At 39.0% G+C, this 18640-nt stretch overlaps 1 protein-coding gene across 1 annotated transcript in view; it reads left to right on the top strand.

Moving 5' to 3' along the window:
• Positions 1-18640, top strand: part of slc12a5b (solute carrier family 12 member 5b) — a 40894-nt gene that overhangs the window by 12151 nt on the left and 10103 nt on the right. The window contains exons 2-12 of the mRNA XM_061735876.1: positions 9813-9916; positions 10094-10234; positions 12306-12452; positions 13722-13776; positions 13862-13992; positions 15798-16045; positions 16114-16325; positions 16449-16616; positions 17938-18036; positions 18147-18204; positions 18443-18617. Coding sequence (XP_061591860.1) covers positions 9813-9916; positions 10094-10234; positions 12306-12452; positions 13722-13776; positions 13862-13992; positions 15798-16045; positions 16114-16325; positions 16449-16616; positions 17938-18036; positions 18147-18204; positions 18443-18617 — 1538 coding nt within the window. The remainder of the gene's footprint in view (positions 1-9812; positions 9917-10093; positions 10235-12305; positions 12453-13721; positions 13777-13861; positions 13993-15797; positions 16046-16113; positions 16326-16448; positions 16617-17937; positions 18037-18146; positions 18205-18442; positions 18618-18640) is intronic.

Below are 18640 nucleotides of genomic sequence, written 5' to 3'. Positions count from 1 at the left end.
GATGAGGACTGAAGCCTGAATTATGGTTCCGCGTTAAATCGACGCAGAGCCTCGCCGTAGGGTACGGGCCCTGCGTTGGTGTAACGCGGAACCATAAATCAGCCTTGAGCGGCAGCCGACGCGTGTCCATGCGCACCATTCTTTGATTCCACCCCTTCTAAGGTGGTTTTGGCATTTAAAAGTTCAAAAGTCTCATCCTTTATCAGCTGGGGTTGCTTAATGTTGTCACTGCATACTACAGGCTGGGGGTGGACCTGTCAGCGGGGCCAATGGGGAACAGCAGCAGTGATGAGCAAAGGGAGAAATTAAAATGGGGTAATGGAAACAAACGCTAAAGGGGTCAGAATAATATCACCATTATTTAGAGTTATAAGCAAATTCTTGGATTCTTCATTTCTTTGCAATCCTTTTGAAAATAATTTTGTACTTTGAATTTTGTACTTTGTACTTTGTACTTTTTACTTTTGTACTTAAGTACATTTTACACCATGTACTTTTGGTACTTTATTATATTTAAGTTGAGGTACTTTTATACTTTTACTTAAGTAATGTTCTTAATGGGTACTTTTTACTTTTACTTAAGTCATTTTCAAGCAGAAAATTTGTACTTTTACTTAACTACAATATTTTTGTACTTTTTCCACCTCTGGTGTTTTGTCAGTTTCTGCAAGATCTTTCCCTACGAAGCTACATCCACTCATCAGCACACCTGTCTTCCTTATGTTCATCGTGATTGTGGTCCTTGTTTTGGAAGATATGCCCTCTGTGGGTTTGACTTCAAGTAGAAATCTTGGCTAGCAGATGCATTGCTTGAGTCCCTCTTGCTGGCAGCTGTGCTCTGTAATATGTTGCAGATGACCCGTGACTACAAAGGTTGGCGTGTGGTGCAGTTCATGTTCAGTATCATCTAAACCATCCTTTTTTCGAGGGTTGAAAGATGATACCATTGTTAAAACAAGTTAGCCTCTATTCAATGATCTCAAATCATCTCACACAATCTTTTGGGTTTTGAAGAAGTTTTGAAATGACAGGGAATCCTCAACACACCACTCACTTCTTACAACCTGAACGTTGCCCTTCTTCTGGTCCTCTTTACTAGGCATCTTTGCTCTGTTATACCTTGTCATATCTTGCATGTTGGGAAAAGAAAAAAAAACACAGAAATAACCATCACAAATCAAAACAAGGCTGAATACAGATGAGAAGGAAGATAAAATAGTACAATTTGTATTTATCCCACTTATGGGACTTTTCAGTTGCTTAACACACCTGCCAACCGTATGTTCATCTTAACTTTGGTCTCAGATTTGAGGAAAAAGGACTGGAAGACATTTGCATATTTGTTTGAAATACAAAATTAAGCAATGGATAATACGGAAACTTGCCATAAACCTGCTGGTCCATTACAGATCAACTTAATTTCATATGTTAACTTAATTCCTTATTTGCAAGGTGTCCATGTCCGTGGCTACACAACCGCCCCAAATCATCACCCCTCCACTACTGTTGTTGACTCTGGGTCTGTGGTGTTTCTGATCAAATGTTGTGTTTGGTTTTCTCCCGACATGAGGCCAGGGATTATGACCAAACAAATACACTTCTTCATGAATTCTTGTGGTTTGGATGTTCAGATGTAGATTTTGGTTTTTGTCTCTGTCTGTCTTTGTAAGCATTTCTAAGATTTTGTCACAAATTTACAGACAAAAATGAAATCTTCTGCCTACTCATCATAAGACAATAGTTATTTTCAAAACTGCATACTATAAAAGATTAAAGTGTACTGACTTGAGTGTGTGCAAAGTCTCTGTCTTGATTTTGTAAATTAAAGATGCTTTTAACAAGGAACTTGTTGTAGTCTGTCGTAGAATGCACATCTAGTACGATAAACAGGCTTTTATTCAGCCATTGAATTGTGAAGGAAATTAATTAGACAGTCAAAGGTATCCAAATCCCCAAAGCAAAAGGCAAGATCAAAAACAAAAATGTAATCAAAAACACAATGAAGCTTGCATGAGAAATTGCTGGATTGCTTCATGCCAGGAATCCAGCCAAATTGGCAAGGATGAACAGAGCACGCAGACGCGAGGGACGGGAAAGACTCGATGCAGGTGCCACTGATTAGGGGAGGATAACAGGGAGCAGGTTAGCAGAACACAAGGATTGAAATAAAAGCAACGAGTACAGTACTAAATACAAAAGACAGACTCCAAAAAAAAAAAAAAAAAAAGAGGCATAAAACAGACATTGACAGAGCAAACATCTTGTTGAGGCAGGATAAGTACCATGGCTTTAAAGTGAAGCCTGGTCTCTTTTTCTAGTTGCTGAGTTTTATTTTTTTTGTTTTCCCAGCAGAGCTCAAGCTGTGCAAATCAAGTCTGTAACAGATAGAAATAGACACCCGCTGTGTGTAAGAGACTTTAATCTAAGCCTTTACTTCATGGCGCCTAAAAAATATTATGCCCAAATATAACTTTACAAGAATAACAATACTGTACTCTAGTCATGAGAGGATTATTGCAAGATCAGAATTCAGGTGGGAAATCAAAAGTGCACTGATGATTATTAGAATAAATCATTTATATTTTCTATTAAATTCAACATTTGATATATCTGCATGGAGGAATGAACTCCAGTTTAACTCCAGAATGTGTAACAACCACATCCGTCCATAGTATAAAATACACCAGATTGATCAAACAGCTACAGTCTCAAGCCATTTGTTTCACACTAATGCTTTGAAAGACTTTTACATTCATGGGTTCACGCTGTCAGTCACCTTTAGGTTTGTGCATGGGGCGGTGCCACTTATGATGTCAAGCTTAAATCCTGAGACAGACCAAGGCTAACTCCCTTTTAAAACGAAGAACAATGTTTCTGAATGACCCATACACGGATTGCAGGGAGTGCTATTCAGTCTATTCAGTACCGTGTTGCATTGCAGAACTAGATTTACATTTAAAATAAAACATTTTTTTGAAGTTCACAATTTTATAAAAATTAAAGTAAGTTAAAAAGAAACAAGCATATCAAGTTTGCTTCATATGGTATTTTGACATTTGCAAGCCTCGTACTGTCTGTGAAGGGTAGGTTCGTGCTACGTTTGATGCTATTTTTGAAACACGAAAGAGTGTAGTCAAAATAATCTCATAAGCAGGTTTCCGTTTTCTATATGACAAAGTTAACTGGGTTTCTGTTTAAGACAAATAATAATAGTATATTTTGAATGCTTTATATATGTATATATATACATGTATATATCTCTCTCTATATATATATATATATACCATTTCCAAACAATTAGGACTCAATAACTCTATAATGACAAAGGTTATTTACCTAAAACTATGCGGTTAGGGTTAACCAACATATTGCGTGATTACAATGGGTGTAGATTTGGTCTCAGCATCGGTAGGGACAAATTAAACTTTTCATTTTATGCCATTGTAGTATCTGCCTAATGTTTGTTAACTAACTTTACTAATAAACTACTGACATTTGTTGCTGTGAAAAAAAAAAATTCTGTCTATTTATTTGTGGGGCAGCACATCTACTGAGTACAAAAAGTAGTAGAAAGGACAAAATTACATTGTGACTTCTATAAAGAAGGATGTTGAAAGCATCAGAATTTCTGCAGACAGCTGCAGAAACTTCCCTTGTTAGTCTGGAGCTCTGTGTGTGATTTTAACATTAAAGGTCCTTCGGTTTTTGCTCCCGGTGTAGAGAGCAGAGTAGGAGATACATGCATGCAGATTGAGATCATGTAGGGCCTCAATTCCTGGTGACCAAAACGTTTCACAGGAACTGCTTCGCAGATAAACTTTAGACATGGATTCATGCTGGATATCTCTTCTACCTGCAAGTGAAAATCCCCAGCTGTTGAAGAAGAAGGGGGAGAGGGTCAATGATATTTGCAAACATAGACCGGAGTTGTCTTGAGTTTAGTCTGCATTAACTTTATGCCAGGGTGCAGGAGTTCGACAGCATGCTGGAGAGAGAGGCACGAGGCACTGACCTCAGCTCACCGCTGCACATTACTGAATGGTTTCTGAGTCAAAGCGGAATGCTCACCGTGTCATAACTGAAAGGCTCTTTTGGAAAGCATCTTGCTCAGCCGATTAAATTCAAGCATGCATAGTAAACTGGGTATTTTGAAAGCATGATGGCACATTTTGAAAAAATAAATAAATAAAGCTTCACTGCAAGACACTTGGAAACAAGTCTGCATAAGTATTGGTGAAGATCTTTTTGCTGATCCAAATTGTTGGTAGAGATATGTCCCTACTATCCATACATTCCCTTGGTAAATACTACCGTATTCAAAATAATGTGCAAACTACAACGATGCTATTTTATTGTAAAAACACTGAGTAGCTTTCCCCCTTGCGATGGAGTGCAACCTGTCCAGGGTCAACCCCACCTTTCCCATGGGACAGCTGAGATCCAGCAGAACCTCAAGACCCTTTAAAAGACTGTGGGTGGCGATGGATGGATGGATGGATGGATGGATGGATGGATGGATGGATGGATGGACGGACGGATGGATGGATGGACTGATGGATGGATGCATGGATGGACTGATGGATGGATGCATGGATGGATGGACATAAAAGTAACTATCATGTGTTCTAGGGTAGAAATGAGGAATATGTGTTATGCATAGTACACTTAATAGAGATCGAACTTTTCTGTCAGAAATGTGCCCTGCTTCTTGCCCGTTGACAACGAGGATAGGCTCCAGCCCACCCATGACCATGTCTATGACTGAAACGGGTGGAGAAAACTACATTCAGCTGACTAAGTGAGAATACATATTAGAGGCCAAACAAAACTAAAATGAATCAGACATGGATCTCCTGGACAGGATGTTTGGGAGCTGTAATTCATAGCAGAAGGAGAAGTAGAGGGTTTTGTACTGTTTAACCCTTACATTGAGAGATAATAATTGTATTCTAGACAGAAGGATTTCTGAACAGGGGAGTAAAGAGCAGAAGAAGCACTTTCCTTCTTGTGCAGGATTACAGTCCAGACAGTCAGCAAAAACCTCCAAAGTTCTTTAAGCCTAATGTATTGTCTGGACATGTTATGGTTATGGGTTCCCTTGTACAGCATACAAAACACCCTCAGGCACAGGCAGTATTGTGTTTTGAAGTATTATACAGGTATGTATTGTTAACCTTTAATGAAAAAAATAGAACTAACCAAGGGGTACAGTATGCTATCAGCTCTGGCAGCGGATGTACTGTAATTTAAAATCTTCACATAAATACTCACAATATGTCTGAAACAGATTATTAAAACATATTTGTGGTTAGTACTTCACCAATCACTGTACAGCACGTTCTTACTGAAGTTGTGTTGTCTGTCTCCAGGTGTTTGTAAAACCTTTTCCTGTGAATTTAAGGAATATCGGCACAACTATTAACTATTAACTGATTTTAATTTGTAGATTCCTCACTCAGAGCCAGGTTGAGTCAAGTCCTGGAAGTTTATCCCATAGTCCTAAACTCAAAATTGCATCAAAAATGTGTGAAATGTTATGATACTTCTATGATATTTCACATCACCTGAAAACTCCAGGAAGAAAGGCCATCAGTTTTGAAGTTATTCAGAAAAAAGTCATATTTTGATGATCACAGTTTAGCACACACACACACAAAATAATCCATAAACACCCATTAGAGTTAGCAAAAGCTTTTTTATTTTAAATAATTTCCTGCAGGACTTAAACAAATAAATAAATAAAATAAGACGTTTGCAGCAATATACTACTTGCAGCAGTTGCACAAGGGGACAAATGTTGGAATAACACATTGTGTAAGGCTGATGCAATCTTAACAATTGAAGGTTATGGAAAAACATGCTTAAGTAACACAGCAGTGAGTAATACAAATGCCACAAATCAAAAACTGTTGCTCACTGACAGATGTTAAAGCCAGAAGTTATACAATTAGATAATGTTTCATGAATCATCGGCTGATGATTAAAGTAGTCATATGCAAATGTCTGCATGTTGCTGCATAACAGATGATTAAACATGCACCTGCATGCATAAAGAAAATTAATAAAGAATAAGAGTTGCTGCAGACAGTTATGGATCAGTTTATGTGAAGTCTTTGATTGATTGGTTGGCTACACTCCAAAGTCACTTTATCTTAGCGGTGGATGAGGTTTTATTTGTATAATGTTTTGGAAAGATGGGCAACAGACAACACTCCCATCCCACAGGGAAGAAAAGCAGGGCAGCTCACATAGATTCGTCACAGCTCATTTTCTGACTCTGACACACGACTTTATTGTGTGAATGTTGTTAAAATATTTTACAGCTGCTGGGAAGCAAAATACAGACCAAGCCTGGCTTTTTTTTTTCAGATAATTTTAGTTGCACAATCGTACTTCTGAAAACTCAGTTTACCTGAGGCAACATAGTGAAAGACGATAAAAACCAATACGCTAAAGATTTCTGTCACACACACACACACACACACACACACACACACACACACACACACACACACACACACACACACACACACACACACACACACACACACACACACACATTTTGAAAAAATCATAGTTAAATTGCATTCTTCTAAAGCAGATTTTATTCTAAGCTAAGAACAGAAATGAGCTTTAAATGCAGATTTAACATTCGTGCTAACAGAGCGCTGGTTGGTTTAAACATAATCCAAACTAAAAGCTGAAATAAGAGACATGTTCTTAATGTCACAAAAGGCTGTTTAACAGGCCTCATCAGAGTCAATAGAAAAGTCTATTTTTTAAATGTATTATTATTTTTCAATTTTGGACATATACATAGCATATTGATAATGAGTTGGAAGTATATATAACATATACACAACATATTAATAACTTATATAGAAAGTTTCGATAAGGGATGACTTACAACAACAAATGCTTTCCACATTTCTCCCAACCTGCCCAACAATAGTTTAAATTATCCACAGCCCACATCAGCATATCACTAACACTCACCATTGCCTATACAATTGCTGCCACTCAAAGCAGCACTAGACTCTACACAACTTACAGAACATCACCATAAGGCGAAAACATAAATGATACTGCAAAGAAGTCTCTTGGCAAGCGGTATCCACCATCACCGACACCCTCACCCTCTGATGGAGATGATGCCTGCTCCAGCGCATCTCGGGCCTTATAAGTGGCTCAAGTGGCTGCATCCATGCTTTCCACTTCCTCTCAACCAGTGGAATTAAGCTAAACTCATGCTAAACTGATGTCACCTCCCAATCTCCAAGTTCCTTCTCCTCCATTCACCTTTTTTTCTCCTGGTTATAATGGCACACAGCTGATGCAGCGTCAAATTGATGAAGTCATGCTGAATTTGGAAGACAGATAATTCATATTCTCATCTCAGCCCTGCTGGACAAGAGAAACAGTCTTGTCCAGACATTGATTTAATGGTCTAACATACTTTCTCCAATGGTGCTGGTGTTTCTGTCTCTGCTTGTGACTGCAAAAAGAAAAAAGAACCAAAACGAAAACTAGATTTCCACAAAGAACTGAAGTAGGAAACGTTCATAATACAGCTGGTTGAGTATGTGAACTGATGTGAATGCTTGATGAAAGTGCAAGTTTATCCCATGACTCAAGCTTCCTCAAGGAAAACAAGATATCCAACCCAGGGAGCAGCTTTCAGTGAAACGAAACAATTGTCTAACCAAGAAATACAAACTCTACACGTCTCTTCCTACCACAAGCAATAGAACAAATTTGAACACAGGTGAAAAGCAAAGTTTTTGTAGAGCATCCAATCATTTCATTTCCTCTGCAGGAGCTCTGTCATGGCTAATTTTGAGAAAGAGAAACAGTTGAATTTGGGGGAAGGTATTAGGTAGGTATCAGGCTGAGCTCGATGCTAACTGATTATGCTTTAAGAAAACTGAAAAATAGGAGAAGATGAAGAACAGTAAACTGCTGCCTTAAAAATTGTCAACAGAAACATACGATTTGCAAAATGGTCCAATAGTTGCATTCACACTGCCAGACCTCATAGACTGAGATCCCTGTACGAAAGAGGTTTGTAGTTTGATGTTTCCACTGTTTTAGATTTGCTCCAACTTCTATAATTAGATTCCATGATTAAAAGTAATGAGCAGGCTAAGTTTCATATTGTTTCATTTCTTTTTGTGTTGCTTTGCTTCATTTCATTTCAGTTTTTTTGATCATAAGGGTAGTTTGAAGTAGAAGCTTGTTTAACTTATTTTTCATGCAAAAACAGAAGACAGAAGAAGAACCTCCATTAAAGCAAAGTACTCACAACTAAGCTTTATATTTAATCAATATACTATTTGATGGATTTTTTAAATAATGGAAGTGAACTACACATTCTTATTTCGTTCTCACTGTATTTGAATAAATTCACTTCCTACTTTGAGTTTTTGAAAAATCCTTTGTTCCTGAATTCATACTGACTTCTTTTTTAACTCTATTTATTATTTGAACAGTTTCATAATCAACCAGATTGTAAACTTTTTAAATATGTACATTAGCAAATGTTTGGTTAAATTATAATGATTTGGTTGGTTTATAATTCTTATAACTTTCTTTTGTAACATGTAAATTGGTTGAGTGGTTAATCAATACTGGAGAAAAAGAACATACTTGAATTTGTCTGTGACTCTTTGGCTGGTCAGACATGCGTCCAGGGAGTGGTGTAGAGAGCTGCAGAGGCTGCTTCATGTGATAAAAAAACCTACAACAAATAAATAAATAAAGATACAACCTGGCACTGCCTGGTAGTGAATAATGTGTTGCAGGTTTGGCAATCACTAACAGAACCCAGGTGTGAAATGCACACAGGAAGCAAAATTTAACAGAATGGAGTTTCTATAAAACGAAATAGGAAGTGAAGCAAACAAGAAATGCATAAATGCAAAACAGATCACAAAGTAAAACATGAGCAGAACCGAATACAGAACAATGGGATCTGGGATCAGTGATGCCTAAACAACGAGCAGGAGCATTCCCAAGATAAAAAAACAACAACAAAAAAGCACTACTAAACAAACGAGAAGGTCTCAACAAAATTACATCAATAATCATTAACAGGTCATACTTGACCACTGCCTTTCTTCCCTTTTTTTAAAAGCATACTCATTGTCATTTTCCTTACCTTTCTTGCCTTTTTTTCCTTTTTCCTCCCTCTGATTATTTTTTCCGACACATAAATATTATGGACATTATAAAGTGTATTTGTGGGTTTCAAGGTTGTGATCCTGTCAGTCATTTTCTTGTTCGTTTCCTACCTCTGGGTAGCATTTAATGGGAAGGTAGAACAATATATTACCCTCCTTCCCATCAACAATATGGGAACCCATTTGTTATAATATGTGAATATGCTCACGGGGCAACATAAAATATTCCAAGACTTTCTTGCCAAGACTTCCCACATGTCTGTAACACCATATTTGATTGGAAAAAAGCTGATGAAAGGGAAAATCATTCCCAGGCAATTGCTGATCATTTCAAGATCCTGTTTTGTGTGTGAGTTTCATATCCTTTCAGTCTTTAGATGTTCAGACCATTCAGATATGTAAGCCAGTTGGCAAACAGAGAAAGCATAACAAGAAATGTCATGTGTTGTGAACTCTGGAAGTCATTATATAAACCTGTGAACATAAGTTGATCACGAAATTCACTGATATGCAACCTGGTGTTCCTGAATTCATCTGACGTGGTACCAGGGTCTTATGGGATGTGTTACTGGATACTGCTTCATGAGAAGAGGTGACACTTGCTTGTTGCATGCTTTTGTCCCTGTGTTTCAGGTGATGGAAACCCCAAAGAGAGCAGTCCTTTCATCAACAGCAATGCAGCCACTGATGTGGAGAAAAGCCAGCAGTATGACAACAAGAGCATGGCTCTATTTGAGGTAGGAGCTTTCATCAGTACCCATCAGCTGTCAATGGCTGTGAAGACAGTGCTTACTGATGTGGTACGACTTGAAATGTCAACATCTGTTTGAGTCCTGCAGACATAATGGAAACACTGCCAGTATTACAGACGTGCTGGTCTGGTCTAATGGTGCATTCCTTTGTTTGTGCTGCAGGAGGAGATGGACACCAGTCCCATGGTTTCTTCTCTACTCAGCACACTGGCCAACTACTCCAACCTGCCGACCGGCAGTAAAGAGCACGAGGAGGCTGAGAACAATGAGGAGGGGGCACGTCCATCTAAAAAACCAGTGAAGGTAGAGCACCCCATGTTATCTGTTAATCCCCAGACTTCATCAGTGGAGCATATGTAGTATTTGTTATTGGGAGTAATGAAGAAAAATATGATTCACAGACAGCAAAGGTCGACTGCTATTAGTTACATTTGGCATATTTGATAGCCACAGACAGTAAGGCATTAACTTGCTGGAGGCATTAAACAAAATTCAAAAAGAATCTGTACTGATAAAAGTTGATTATGGTATGTAAAGACATGTTTCTGAGGGTATGAAGACAATTGTTATCTTAAATGCCTACTAGAAGTGTCACACTGTTTTATCTATCCACTGTGGACAAAACATCAGAATTGACAACTATGTTTTTTGTTCTTTTAATTTTTCTTTTTACTCACACGAGTTATTATAACTTAAACTTGTAGTGTGAATTTATTGTTGTAAATCAAACAAAAAAAAAAAAAACGTATCTTCCAAAAAGGAAAAGTGAAGTTAGATGAAGACACTGAGAAAACATAAATGCTATTGTCATCATCTGCTCACAGATCGTGGTCAGAAAAGTTCCCACGCTGTGAACTGTGGGTTGTGGAACGACTGACAGAAATTCAATAATTCAGCTGTCATCTGAAAAGTCAGTCAGTGGCTTTCGATGCTGATTTTATTTCCCAAATTCAATCATAGTGCGGGCAGCACTGTTGCTCACAGCTAGGAGGTTTCTGGTTTGAATCCTGACGAGGACTTTTCTGTGAGGAGTTTGCATGTTCTCCCTGTGCGTGTGTGGGTTTTTTCTCTGGGTGATCCGGTTTCCTCCCACAGACCCAAAACATTCATGTTAGATGAATTAGTGTGAATATGTGTGGTTGTTTGTATACGTGGCCCTGTGATGGACTTGCAACGGGTGCCATGACTGTACCCCGCTGCCTCTCAGCTGAAGGTGACTAGACAAGACTCCAGCAGATTCTTGTGTCCTTCGCTGGAAGAAGCATAGATTCCTTCTTTCAGTACCAAATCTATGAGATAGTTGGTCCTACAGGTAATTTAACCTGAACTAAGAATCAACCCTTTTGAACTGACATCAGTGCTGAATTAACTCATGATGCAACTTCTGAGGGAAAACAAACATTCAGACTTTAGGTTACAGGCGCTGTGTTTCTATGGGAGCCATGAAGGCAGAGAAGGATACTTTTTGGTACTCCATGTTCTTCCCTAATGCCTCCATAAACGTTGCTCTTATGAATGAAGGTGAATTTTGTGTGAAAGAAACTAATGTGTGCCATGTCTCTTTTTATGAGTGCATGCGCAGCGTGTGAAGTGGAAAGCCTGGTCTTAATGCTCCAACTGATGCTGACCAGTCTCAATTATCTTTATTCCCAGCTTTCCTGTTTCTGTAGCCAGCTCTCTCAATGATAGCCTGGCTTTGTCAAACTCGATTTGCGGTGTAACCCACCCGATAGTGTTCTTGCCTTGCACAAACTTTATTTTCTCAGGCAGATTTATTTCACAAAGTGATGAAGCTGAATTTAACTATAACCTCTGGACTCATTTATTGGTATTCATTCATTGAGAATGAATATTAATATCAATAACGCATTGCTTTACAGTATCTAACAACATGCTTCAGTGTTGTGACAGGAATTATCCCTCTGCATTTTCAGCAACAAATGAATCATCAACTAATTTATGGCTTTGTTTTTCGGCTTCAATTTACAGATGTACGCATTTGGAAACACTAAAATATAAGAAAGTGCCAGGAAACTCATGACTGCAAACTTGCTCCACAGAAACATTGAGGAAAGAGGCGAATGAACAGGAACATTTCATTCGTAAACAAAGAGCTGGCCTTCCTCTTTTCCACAGGATTATTCTGTCTTTGCACTAGAAAAGCATAATCCTCTTTCTTTGGAAAATCCTAACGTCATGAATTTCAAAGAAAAAGTAGCTTTTAGGAGGCTTCGAGTGAACAGCAAAGTGCTTATAGACTGTATCCATCATTTAAAACATTTGTCCTGAAAGTGTGTGATGATCCCAATAAAAGTGAGACCTGAAAAATCCTTCATATATCAATATTGTTTTTTTTTTTGTTGTTTTTTTCCAGGCACCTCAACTGGGCACTCTGATGGGAGTGTACTTGCCGTGTATCCAAAATATTTTTGGGGTGATCCTCTTCCTGCGGATGACTTGGATGGTCGGGATCGGAGGCGTCTTTGGCTCCTTTATTATTGTCTTCATGTGTTGCTCCACGGTGTGTAAAAGTGCAGGGTTCCTGCTGTGTTATATATGTTATTGAAAACAAAAACAACAGATGTTTCCTTTAAAAGAAAAACAGAAGAGTTAATGGAGACGGTATACTAGAGTTGTTGACATGCATGCCCAGGGTGCATCTCTGCTTCTCTGGACAGCACAGAGCCAATTACAGGAGCGTGGGGGTGTAAAAATCCGCGTGCAGATGTTGAAGGTGAAACATTAAATCCTGGCATACAGTTTTCTGCTAATAAATTGTGTAACACCTTGCTAACAACAGATGCACTCCATTAAAAACTGGTGCTCAGTTGACAAAATGCTTCCAGATTTACCGGATTTAGCAGAAAATTAAATAAAAGAAACCATCTCCATGTTCTCCGGGATATACATTTTTAACGGTTTATTTGCAATCTGACTCATATGTTGGCTGATTGTGAATTATCATGAAAATGCTGGTCAAAAACTGCTCATGGAGGAGGATATGGTCTAAAAACTGAAGATAAGCGCATTTGTGTAACTAGTGTGATTACCCAACGACCTGCACTGGAGCTGCACTGGAGCTGCACTCCTGTCACACGAAGCACAAACTTTAAAACAAAATAAATATAATCAAAATAAATATAATGTTCTGGCTAACAGTAATGGAATCACTCCAGTCAAGGCTTGCCTGTTTAGCACTCAGGTTAGTACGAGAGTATAAGTCATGTCAACAAGCATCGCTGTCTGCACTTGTAAACACATCTAAGTGTTCCTGCCCGGTGGTGTTCAGAGTTGTTGTGTATAGTCAGACCAGAAGACTGTAAAGCAAATAAGGAAATAAGGAAAGGCTTTTGTTTTATTTTATTTCTTAACTGTAACAGCAGAGATGTTCGTCTTGGAGAAACAGAAGAAGACACAAAAGAATAAAAACAACCATCATAGTAAAAATATTAAGGAGAATATAAAAGTCTAAAAAATAAGGTTTAACTGATTTTAACTGTGTTAAATGTGAGAATGAAAAGTTTTCAAAACTTTTAAAATAGTTTTATTTCTCTATTTAAATGCAGGATGCCCATGATATCATGGTGTAGCAGACGTTTACCGAAGAGACGTTGCAGAAATGTTTGAATCTCTCCAAAAGCCATGTCAGCATTGTAAAATGAATTATTCTCTCGCTCTGCTGAAGTCCTCAGTTTATCAAGGTTTATTTTTGCTTCAGCCATGTTTAATTAAACTTGTGTCCTAGCTGGGTTTTGTTGGCCTTTAATATTTGGTTTGCTGCTGTTCTTAGACCATGCTCACAGCCATCTCCATGAGTGCCATTGCAACAAATGGAGTCGTACCAGGTAAGTGGACATCCAAGGGCCTTGACGGTATCAGTGTGTCTGACGGAGCACCGTGGTGAATCCTGTCTCTGTTTGTGACTCACAGCTGGGGGTTCGTATTACATGATCTCCCGGTCCCTGGGGCCAGAGTTCGGCGGAGCAGTGGGGATTTGCTTCTATCTGGGAACAACTTTTGCTGGTGCCATGTACATTCTTGGCTGTATTGAAATTCTGCTGGTAGGTGGATTAAACAGTCAAATTACTTGTTTCCGCATGTTGCTGCTGCACATATTGTTTTTGTAGACTTTTTAATAAAGGGTGCATTCCATACAGGTATGCCTGTTTTAGGGTCTGGTGCTGGTTTCGTCTGTTATCTTACCACTTAAATGTGTTAATCAGTTTCTTGTAAAATGGCAACACGGATAACGGCATTGGGACGTGGATTTTATGGCTTTTATTAACTTATGTCGCAGTTCCTCTGCAGCTGGTCAGAGTGAGCTTATAAACTGGTGCTCAAAAGGAAAGTTGACTGGTGACATGATGTAAGATGTTTCAAGTGCTGTAGAAAAGCTTAACCGCTGCATCAATAATATAAGCTCACTGATGGCCCAAAAAAGACATTTAAAATACAAGCCTGTTTGCAAATAAAACTAAGTTGATTTTTGTAAAAAAAATAAAATAAAAAAAAGCAACATCTAATAGATAACATGTAAATAAATAGTTTCATGAAAAGTAAGACCCTTTAACCTCAATGAAATGCTTGAAATTGACAACTTCCAACTCTTTTTTTCTGTAAAATATGTTTTATTGCGTCATGGACTGATAAATCTAAATGTTAGAATATCACCAGAAGCGGATGTGACTTCGTTTAGAGCCGACAACCATTGGGGAGTTGAATATCACTTTAAACATGTTTCAATTTGTAGTTACTTTAAATGAAAAACATATTAAACCATATGACAGCATTTATCATGGACCTCCAAGCTCCCAGCAAATAGGGTAAAAAAAAATGTTTCTGTAAAAGAACAACAAATCATGCCATAGAGGGCAAATAATTCAAGCTGATGAAAACAGTGTTACATTTCCATGTATATTTTTGCTACGTTTATATTTCATCTAATATAGTGTGTGGAACATGAGTGAGACGAATGCCTCGATATAATACAACATAATCTTCGTGCACTGTTGCATTGCAAGTTATTCTGTAGTTGGGTTTTCATGGATTGTGAGAGAAAGACAGAGAGAGAGAGAAAGAGAGAGAGAGAGAGAGAGAGAGAGAGCGAGAGAGAAAAAGAGAGAAAGAAAGAGTATTAGTATTCAAAGGTGATGGATGAGATAAGTCTATAGTACTGCACAAGGAGCTGAACCTTGAACTGTTGTTTCATTGTGATCTGTTTGTTGATGTGTTGTGGCAATGAAACAATGTAAAGACTGAACGGACAATAGTTGAGGAGAGACGGGGGTGGAGGAAACTCTGCACCACTCACTTATTATCTCAACACGCTGAACACAGTTCTCTCATCTTGAACCACTTGAAAACCTCTTGTAATTGTAGACTCTTGCAGAACTGTATTACATTAGAAACGTTTCTGTAATTCTTTGCCTCCCACTCAGATTGTTATTGCGTGATGTTGGCATCGTTTTCTTCCCGTTTTTGGAAACATCCTCTTTTCTAGGAATAGGGTTCGTGTGTTTCTAATATTAGATAGCACTGGGGGGTTTCCACCTTAATTCAACAAGTTTTAAAAACTGTGAACAAATTGACTTAATCTGTAATTAAGTTTAGCTTCATCATCTAATCTTGTTTATCACAGTCCTGTTTGTTGTTTCCGTTCTGAACTGCCATGACCCATCTTATCTTGTTTTTTATGTAGTAAACACATAATTGATGTACAAATGTGTTTAAACTCAAATGACTTTAAGGTGGAGTCATCAGTTCAGCTCATGTTCATTTTATAACAGCTAACATTGTTAAACAGCTTGTGTAATATTTTGCCGTATTCTACACCTTCACCGTTCCTCTGCTGTTCTCTCTGTTTCAGATTTACATTGTCCCTCAGGCAGCCATCTTCAAGCTGGAGGGCCTGGAGGGGCCGGAGGCCGAGGCCGCTCTGCTCAACAACATGCGAGTGTACGGCACCATTGTGCTGAGCCTTATGGCGCTGGTGGTGTTTGTCGGAGTCAAGTATGTGAATAAGCTGGCGCTGGTTTTCCTGGCTTGTGTCATCCTTTCTATCCTGGCTGTTTATGGTGGAGTCATCAAGACGGCCATTGACCCCCCGGTCTTTCCGTAAGTGGCTCGCTCACAGGTTCACAAGTTAAGTGTAGGTACATATTGGCAGCTGGCTTTCTTTGCAGTGTCTGTCTACTTGGAAATCGAACTCTGGTATCGAAAGGATATGACATCTGTGCGAAGTTTATCGAAATAGACAACGAAACCATCACCACCAAGCTGTGGAGGACCTTCTGCGATTCTGATTCCCTCAATGCCACCTGTGATGAATTCTTCACCAACAACAATGTCACAGAAATACAGGGCATCCCGGGGGTTACTAGTGGCATCCTGGCAGGTAGTTTTTATTCCCTTTTGCCACCCATTATACTTTGATACCAATCACAGTGTAATACAGCCTCAAAATTCATTCTTATTCACTCATTTTATTTCCATTGATCTTCATTTTTCTTTCTCACAGAGAACTTGTTCGGTTACTATCTGGAAAAAGGAACGATCTTGGAGAAACGTGGACTTGTGTCTATAGCGGATCCTGACAGCCCCATGACCAGCTCAAACCGTTATGTCCTGGCTGACATCAACAGCTTCTTCACGCTGCTGGTGGGAATATACTTTCCCTCTGTCACAGGTTAGGACCGTGCACACAAGTACATATCCACTACCCACATGATTTCAAGCTTGTTTGAAAGGAAAACATTAAAGCTTGGTACATAATTTTCATATTTAAGGTTAAAAAAAGAAAAGCTCTCCAAATAGGATGGAAATGCATCTAGACTCTCTCCCTCTCTGAGGACATGTGGCGCTGGATCATGGGATCCAGACCATAAGTTCGTGTCAGCCTGGGTCTGGTCATTTTTAGTTGGGTAATCTAAAAAAAAAAAACGTATTTAGTTTCAAACATTTCCCGTAACACAGACATAGTTGAGGTTGGGCGTTTTAGGGCATATAAGCACAAGAAAAGCTATTTTTGAGTGGAGAATATCCATTAGAGGGAATTATCACAGCATTTTGCTCTCTGGGTGGCTCAGCTTCACAACAAAAATAAAAAAAATGTGATTAGTCTGATTAGCCAGTCAGTGCCAGTGGTAGGACTGATGCTGTTGTCGTTGTCAGATGGTGGATAATACTGTTTAGTAATTGGTTTGAGATTATTTCCTCCCCCACTGCACCGAGGAGAGTGGAAGGGGGACGAGTTGGCGACTCTGTTTATGGCTTGTTTTTGCTGCCCCCTTGTGTACGAAAAAAGAAGGAGAAGAAACAAAAAGCTGTCAATTCAGCTTTAATTTAAAAGAAATGAATAATTTCCTCAAGAGATTTTTGTAAACCATTATGCATTAAAAAAAAATCTCCAGATCAAAGCCGTCTGTTTTAGATAAACTGAAGCTGACAACCCGCTCACATGACACACGCTTCTCTCTAGATTATGAAGCAATATACAGGTTATGCTCACTTTTATGATGTCTGTTTTGCAGTGACTTACCTTTACAGCCCTCCATGTCTTATTCTGAGCAGATGCTGGTGGGGTGTTAGTGAAGAGAGAGGAAAGCAAAGTGGTTGCACCAACCATTCGCATAGTCTAAATTCTCATTAAAAAAAAACATATTTCAAGACACCTCTAGGGTTTAGATCAAGTCAGTTTTATCATTATAAGTACCAAAATGTAAAAAGTAGCTTGAAAACAATCTCAGTGCTTTAAAACTAAAGAAACAACAGCATGCTGTTTGATTTTATACATTTACAGAAATCATAAACTGATTTATAGTGACTTGGCCAACTTTCATAAAATTCCACAGTTAAATGTTTTATCACTTCAGAAAACACCTCCGTGAGAGCATGGTTATTGAAATACTACTGAGACAGATAATCCAGAGATACAAAGAGAGAGTGGTTTCTGTTCCCCGTACAGGGTGTGAACCATGACGCTGCTTCTCATCTTGCTCTTTCCACAGGGATCATGGCTGGCTCCAACCGCTCCGGTGACCTGCGTGATGCCCAGAAGTCCATTCCCATCGGCACCATAGCAGCCATCACTACCACATCCATTGTGTGTATCCTTCACTGGTCCGAGGCCAACAAAATGGGAAAGCAAGCTTGAAGAGCACCGATTGGTGACACCAAAAATCCCTAGTCATTTGTTCCTTAACTGTGTTTTTCCCAGACATGTCGTGCGTGGTGCTGTTTGGTGCCTGTATAGAGGGAGTAGTACTACGAGACAAGTAAGTCTGATGATTAAACCGTTACATGATTATTGTAAGTGAGAAGTGTACACGGTGCTCTCTCTAGGAAGGTTCAGATTTATTTTGTAATTCTGAAGTGGGCGGGTTGTCCCAACCTCAAATAAAAGCACTGAGAATCCCAGCAGTGCTTTCAGTCGCCAGTTTAGAAAACTGGTGGTAATTGTGATCAGGATCAGTGAAAACTAAGTATCTCTTAAACGTTCTCCTCTTTCTTCAGGTTCGGTGAAGGCGTCAATGGTAACCTGGTGATTGGCACACTGGCCTGGCCATCTCCCTGGGTCATTGTGTTTGGCTCCTTCTTCTCCACCACCGGAGCAGGACTTCAGAGTCTGACAGGAGCTCCACGGCTGCTTCAGGCCATTGCAAGAGACGGCATCATCCCCTTTCTTAGAGTGAGTCTCTTATATTTGAGCCA

The sequence above is a fragment of the Cololabis saira genome, chromosome 12 (genome assembly GCF_033807715.1).
Source record: "Cololabis saira isolate AMF1-May2022 chromosome 12, fColSai1.1, whole genome shotgun sequence".
In the NCBI taxonomy this organism is placed as follows: Eukaryota; Metazoa; Chordata; class Actinopteri; order Beloniformes; family Belonidae; genus Cololabis; species Cololabis saira.
Note: the sequence above shows the minus strand (reverse complement) of the source record. Positions and strands in the feature narration are given on the sequence as shown.